The 6,974-nt window shown below is 53.5% G+C and overlaps 1 protein-coding gene across 5 annotated transcripts in view; it reads left to right on the forward strand.

The window, feature by feature from the left end:
• The window catches only part of UBA1 (ubiquitin like modifier activating enzyme 1), a 23,571-nt gene extending 16,900 nt beyond the window's left edge, over nt 1–6,671 (forward strand). For all 5 annotated transcript variants that reach the window (XM_049643741.1, XM_049643745.1, XM_049643744.1 and 2 more), the window contains 10 exons: nt 517–581; nt 805–1,000; nt 1,712–1,786; nt 1,908–2,097; nt 3,993–4,081; nt 4,363–4,455; nt 4,596–4,787; nt 5,918–6,019; nt 6,124–6,224; nt 6,352–6,671. In XM_049643741.1, the coding sequence (XP_049499698.1) occupies nt 517–581; nt 805–1,000; nt 1,712–1,786; nt 1,908–2,097; nt 3,993–4,081; nt 4,363–4,455; nt 4,596–4,787; nt 5,918–6,019; nt 6,124–6,224; nt 6,352–6,487 (1,239 nt within the window). In that variant the 3' untranslated portion in view covers nt 6,488–6,671. The remainder of the gene's footprint in view (nt 1–516; nt 582–804; nt 1,001–1,711; nt 1,787–1,907; nt 2,098–3,992; nt 4,082–4,362; nt 4,456–4,595; nt 4,788–5,917; nt 6,020–6,123; nt 6,225–6,351) is intronic.
• Nucleotides 6,672–6,974: the final 303 nt, after the last annotated feature.

The following is a 6,974-nucleotide window of genomic DNA, read 5'->3' on the forward strand; positions in this document are numbered from 1 at the left end:
GAGCCTGACGCGGGGCTCGAACTCACGGACCGCGAGATCGTGACCTGGCTGAAGTCGGAGGCTTAACCGACTGCGCCACCCAGGCGCCCCAAGTTCATTGGTTTTTAAATTGAGGGGCCGTGGGGGGGGGGGGGTGGAAGGTTGGGGACCCGTGGTGGGGGGCTTCTCTTTTCCCAGAGCAGCTGTGTTTCTTCCGATTGGATTTATTCACTTTCTTTTTTAAACTTGTTTCTTAATGTTTATCTTAAAGAGGGAGAGAGGGAGAGACAGTGTGAGTGGGGGAGGGGCAGAGAGAGAGAGGAAGACACAGAATCCAGAGCAGGCTCCAGGCTCCAACTGTCAGCACAGAGCCCAACGTGGGGCTCGAACCCACGGACCGCGAGATCATGACTTGAGCCGAAGTCGGATGCTTAACCGACTGAGCCGCCCAGGAGCCCCTCAACTGATGGTCTTTCTAATGACGTACACCCATTTGTCAACCATCACTCCATGTAGTCCATTTGGTCTGTCTTGCAGTGGGCTCGGGACGAGTTTGAAGGCCTCTTCAAGCAGCCGGCAGAAAATGTCAACCAGTACCTCACGTAAGTACCCAAACGCCGCCCCCGTGCCACCCCTGCCTGCCAGCCAAGGCGTCCCGTCTGCTTTCCTCACCAGTAACACCCAGCACCAGGCACACTTGTCAAATGAATCCGTGAATCCTGGGGGTCAGGACTAGCTTCCCGTGGAGAAAGTGGGGTTGCCCTGGAGCCCACTCCTGGGGCCGCTGTGTAATCCTGCCCCTTTGACCCCTCCAATTCCTGATAGAGACCCCAAGTTTGTGGAGCGGACCCTGCGGCTGGCGGGCACCCAACCCCTGGAGGTGCTGGAGGCCGTGCAGCGCAGCCTGGTGCTGCAGCGGCCACAGACCTGGGCCGACTGTGTGACCTGGGCCTGCCACCACTGGCACACCCAGTACTCTAACAACATCCGGCAGCTGCTGCATAACTTCCCTCCCGACCAGGTAATGCCCGCTTGCCAGGTCCGTTTGGCGCAGTGCGTTTTCCTGAGATAGGAACCTGCTGTGGGCTCTCCACGTGCTCTTCCCAGTCACCAGTCCAGCTGTGGCAGGCGCCCCGAGGCACAGCTCGGGGATCTCAGAAGAATGATTAAGTCTGACCTGTTTCTCCCGTTGCATTGCCTTTGAGCCAGAGACTTCGTTTCTGTCTCCTTTACCTGTGGCATTCTGAGTCACACTCGATTCCCAGGGCTATACGATTATGGGGGAGAAGTTTCATAGTTGAGAGCATGGGAATCCATATGGGTTCGAATCCCAGCTCCATTTGCACTTGGGGGAGTCACTAAGTTCTCCCTGCACCTCAGTTTCCTCTTGTGTGAAGTAGACATGGTAGTAATTTACCTCGTGGGGGTTTTTGTGACGATTCGTTGGTACTTACTAATAGTAAGTTAGTACGGTGCCTGGCCGTCTGTAAGAGTTGGTGAAATGGCTGTGTATCTTGCACAAAGTGAGCGCCCGCCTCAGTGAGGTCCCTGGTTCAACCTGGCATCGGAGCTTCCACCTCCAGGACCCTGCAGTCGGGGTCTTGCGTGACTGACTCCAGCGCCCTATGTGTGCCCAGCGAGTCAGGGCACATCTGGGGCCAGTGCGAGGAGGCAGGCCTGTTAGGCCTCTCCTCTCAGGTCCTGCCCCTCAAAAATCTCTTTACTCCTCTAGCTCACAAGCTCGGGAGCTCCATTCTGGTCTGGGCCCAAGCGCTGTCCACACCCGCTTACCTTTGATGTCAGCAATGTAAGTCTCCTCCCTGGGGTCTCCTCAGGTCGGGTGGGGGGGTGGGGGGGGGGGGAAGGAGGCTGAGGCACATCAGGTGAGAGCTGATGGGTTTACCCTTCCGGGCCCTGCCTTCTCACAGCCCCTGCATCTGGACTATGTGGTGGCTGCCGCCAACCTGTTTGCCCAGACCTACGGGCTGACAGGCTCTCAGGACCGAGCTGCCGTCGCCACACTCCTACGGTCTGTGCAAGTCCCCGAGTTTACCCCCAAGTCTGGCGTCAAGATCCACGTCTCTGACCAGGAGCTGCAGAGCGCCAATGCCTCAGTTGGTAAGGGTGTTTGGCCAGTCGGCCCGGAGTCCCCACCTACCTTGTGCCTGGCCTGGGCCAGCCTCCCCACTGGTCCTCAGCCCGTGGCTCTGCTCTGCGACCCCAGGCCTGAGGCTTCCCCACACCTTCCTTTGATCCTTCCTCTGAAATGATGAAGTTCATTTGGGCAAATTCTCTCTCTCTCTCTGTCTCACTCACTCACTCACTCACTCTCACTCTCTCTCTCCCCCTCTCTCTCCCTCCTTCCTTCTCCTCCCCGATGTTTTGCTTTTAAGAGAACTAGCTGTTTGTTTCTCGTGCTCCGTGTGTATTTGCCTTGGAAAGAAAAACTTTTCTGTTTCTTTTTTATGTTTCTCTGGGGGGCATGAACTCCACCAATGGTCTCTTTCCCTGATATCTGCCCCCCGCGTTCCTCTGTGTCTTCATCTTAGTATTGCCCTCCATATATCTTTCCTCGTCCCCCTCAGCACTCCCCCACCCCCGCACCGTCTCCCTCTCCATGTCTCTTCCCCTCAACTCCCTGTCTCTCCATCTCTTTTCCTCCAGCTCATGCTGAATATCAGGTGAGGGGCCAGATAAGAACTCTTAGGCTTTACAGGCCACATAGTGTCTGTGGCTAATCACCTGTCACAGTTGAAGCACGAAAGCAGCCATACACAACATGTAAATGAATGAGTGTGGATGTTTTCCAGGAAAATTTTACACATACAACAGGTGGCAGGCTGAATTTGGTTCAGGGGCTATAGTTTGCTGACCCCTGGTTTCTATGTATTTATCTCCTTCCTTCTGTACCTGTCCCTGTCCATAGAATAGATACTGCATCTATAGCTTTGTGACCCGCCCCCCCGCATTTACCATCACCACCCCCCCATCTTCTCCACAGATCTCCCTTCTCCTGTCATCTCCCCATCTCCCTTCCCACATATCTACCCCCTCATATTCCTCTCTGTATGTTTATTTTCATCTTTTCTTCCACATCTCCTTTCGTCTTATCCCTGTATTTGCTCCATTTTTCTCCTCATACACATATGTAGGTATGTATGTATAGTTGTGTAAGTGGACACAAGATGTAATAGTGCATATTACACCTGTATAATGTACATATGGTATATGTAAAGTGTATATAAGCAATATGTAAGGTGTGTATGAAATATACAACATACAGGGGCGCCTGGGTGGCTCAGTCGGTTGAGCGACCGACTTCAGCTCAGGTCATGATCTCACAGTCCGTGGGTTCGAGCCCCGCGTCAGGCTCTGTGCTGACAGCTCAGAGCCTGGAGCCTGCTTTGGATTCTGTGTCTCCCTCTCTCTCTCTGCCCCTCCCCCACTCATGCTCTTTCTCTCTCTCAGAGATAAATAAACTTAAAAAAAAGAAAAGAAAAGAAATATACAACATACATAAAATTTCCTACTTGTCAAATGCCCCCAATTTTCCCCTTTTTATATCTTCTGCCCCTCTGCCATATCTTTTCTCTATCTCCATGTCTGCATGTTCCCCCCAGTATTCCCTCTGTATATCTTTGTCGCCCCCCTGTCCCCTCCCCATAGTCTTCTCCATGTCTCCCCACTTCTTTTGTAACATTCTCCCCAAGACGTATAGCTCTCCCATTTGGGTCTGTCCACGTCCACTTCCTCCTGATGTCTTGCTTAGTGTCTCTGGAGATCTCCCTCTTGATATACCCATTCCCCTTTCTGTCTCCTTCAGGTTTATGCTCTCTTGCCCTGCCCTACCTCTTCCCCTTGCGCCTCCTCTCTCCCAGGATAGTTTTCCTTTTCACATCTTTTCTCTACCTGAACATATTTTGCCACCCCTGCCCCCCACCCTGGGCTCCTGTTTCCCCCTCAGACGCTGGCCTGGGATCTAAATGGCTGATGGTATCCCTTTCTTCCTGCAGATGACAGCCGTCTAGAGGAGCTCAAGGCCACACTGCCCAGCCCAGAAAAGCTCCCTGGATTCAAGATGTACCCCATCGACTTTGAGAAGGTGCTGGGTGGGGACCCTGGGCAGGCAGGGGGATGGGCTAGACAGAACAGGTCTGTGGGGATCTGGAGGCAGCCCCAGGCCTTTATGGGGATTGGATCATGGGCCTGCCACAGGCCCTGAAAGAAAAGACGTTCCTAGCCATGCGTTTGTGATCTGAGAGAGCCCAGCAGGTAATTGCAGTGGAGGATACTTGTGTCCCTAAAGTCCAGGAATCCTCTTTCTCCTCTGATCCTTTCATCATTTCCCCACCCTTCCCCTTCTCCGTCCCCCCATCGTAAAAGGATGATGACAGCAATTTCCATATGGATTTCATTGTGGCTGCATCCAACCTCCGGGCAGAGAACTATGACATTCCCCCTGCGGACCGGCACAAGGTGAGGGGAGTCTGGACCTGATTTCCTGCCTCCTCCCCCAAACCTCCCAGACTTGAGTTCTCCACATCCCATTCACTGTGTGTGGGCTCTGAGCTTCTTCTACCTTGACTACCACCTTTCTTGATCCTTCTGCCTCACAGAGCAAGCTGATTGCAGGGAAGATCATCCCAGCCATTGCCACGACCACGGCAGCTGTGGTTGGCCTTGTGTGTCTGGAGTTGTATAAGGTGGTGCAGGGGCACCGACAACTTGACTCCTACAAGAATGGTTTCCTCAACTTGGCCCTGCCCTTCTTTGGCTTCTCTGAACCCCTTGCAGCACCCCGTCACCAGGTGAGGGCCTACGTCAGGGCAGGTGGGTTTGTGAGTGGGGTGTTTTTCTGTAGAGCTGGCTTTAGTTTGCTTCATAGCTTGTCACCAGGTGAGAGTTTCTGTCAGTGTGTACCTTCTTTTGTGCATCCGTATTCATTTATTCACTTACCATATTTTGTGCTAAGTACTGGTCTGAATCTGCCAATGGAAGCCCTTAGAAAAGATGGGATTTTTTTAAAAATTTTTTTAATGTTTTTATTTATTTTTGAAGGAGAGAGAGAGCATGAGTTGGGGAGGAGCAGAGAGAGGGAGACATGGAATTTGAAGCAGGCTCCAGGCTCTAAGCTGTCAGCATAGAGTCTGATGTAGGGCTCGAACTCAGAGCTGTGAGATCGTGACCTGAGCCGAAATCGGACGCTTAACGGACTGAGCCACCCAGGTGCCCCAATGGGATATTTTAATTGTACCCAAGGAGGTTATTAATGGCACAAAAAGAGCAACCAACGTCCATTGGGTGCTTATTCTAATTACTTTTACATGTTTCATTCATTAATTCACTTCAAAGTTTAATTGAGCACCTGTGTGCCAGAATAGGTGCCAAGAAACTCTATTGTGAAATAGAGTGTATAAATGACATGATAAGTGGTTTTAGAACCCCCAAAAAAGGGCAGGGTAAGGAGGACTTGAGTACCAGGTGACAAGGGGATGGGTCAGGGATTTTAAATGTGAGATGGTCAGGAAAGGCCTTGCTGGACAGATGACATTTGAGCCCAGACTTGGAGGAGAGGAGACCAGGCAGGCTCCTGGGGGGAGGGCATTCCGGGCAGTGGGATCAGTCTCCAAGGGTTCTGAGGTAGGAGCATGCCTGGCACGGTTGAGGAAGACTAAGTCGTTAGAGCAGGAGTGAGAGGTTGAGGGGGTAGAAGATGAGAACAGAACAGGATCCCAGTGATTAGGCCATGTGGGTCATAGGTCATCGAAGGGTTTCCGTGCTTAACTTGGGGTTTGACGGAAGCCACACGTTTTTGACAAAAGAAGCTTGCAGTCTCACTTAGCGTGTTAGCATGAGCGGTGGTGAGTGGGGCGGAGGCCGAAGATAGGACTGACCCTTTGGTGGCCCCCATCCCGTGGGACCGCTCCTTGTCCCGCAGTACTATAACCAGGAGTGGACGTTGTGGGATCGCTTTGAGGTACAAGGACTGCAGCCTAACGGGGAAGAGATGACGCTCAAACAGTTCCTCGACTACTTTAAGGTGAGGTCCCTCCCGCACTCTCCCCCGACCTGCCGGCAGCGCTGCAGGTGACTCACTGGTCTGTCAATCCCCATGACACTGATGTCCCCTTCTCCCTCCTCCAGACAGAGCATAAGTTGGAGATCACCATGCTGTCTCAGGGCGTGTCCATGCTCTACTCCTTCTTCATGCCAGCCGCCAAGCTCAAGGAACGGTTGGATCAGCCGTGAGTTGGATGGCGGGGGGCCTCCACTTGGAGCTACTCCACCCCTGTTCACCACCCTCTGCTTCTGCCTCCCTGCTCCCCCTCCTCGCCTTTTGCCTCTCTGACCTGCCCCTCCCCCCGCGCCCAGGATGACTGAGATCGTGAGCCGCGTGTCGAAGCGAAAGCTGGGCCGCCACGTGCGGGCGCTGGTGCTTGAGCTGTGCTGCAACGACGAGAGCGGCGAGGACGTCGAGGTCCCCTACGTCCGATACGCCATCCGCTGACCCTGTCCATGCCCGTAGACTGGCCCCAGCCCCACCCCCTCCAGCCCAGGGCTCCCATTTGGCCTCTGGCAGTGGCCCAGTTAGCCACACTTGGTGTTCCCTCTTCATCCCCCTACCTGCACCCCTCTTGCCGCTGCTTTCTACCTTGTTTGGAACCTGAATCCTAATAAAGAATTAACCCAGATGTGGCATGCCCTGCTGGTTCCAGGGAAGGAAGAGACTTCCTGGAGCTGTCTGGTTCAGGTGGTAGCCCAAAGGGCTCAGCGCCCCCCCCCCCCCCCCCCCAGCTGCCAGTTGCCTGGGCAGAGAAAACGTGGCAATTGCCACCTCTTCCTCCTGCCCTCCCTGCTTAGGAAGAAATTAGAATGTGGGTACCTAGGCCCATGTGACTATATTTGAGCGGGGGTTCAGATTTCATCGGCTCCAGCTCCTAACTCCTAACTCCTAACTCCCTGCCATGTTGATTTTGAGAGGTAGTATAGAGTAG

This window comes from Panthera uncia, chromosome X (assembly GCF_023721935.1).
Source record: "Panthera uncia isolate 11264 chromosome X, Puncia_PCG_1.0, whole genome shotgun sequence".
NCBI classification, from domain to species: Eukaryota; Metazoa; Chordata; class Mammalia; order Carnivora; family Felidae; genus Panthera; species Panthera uncia.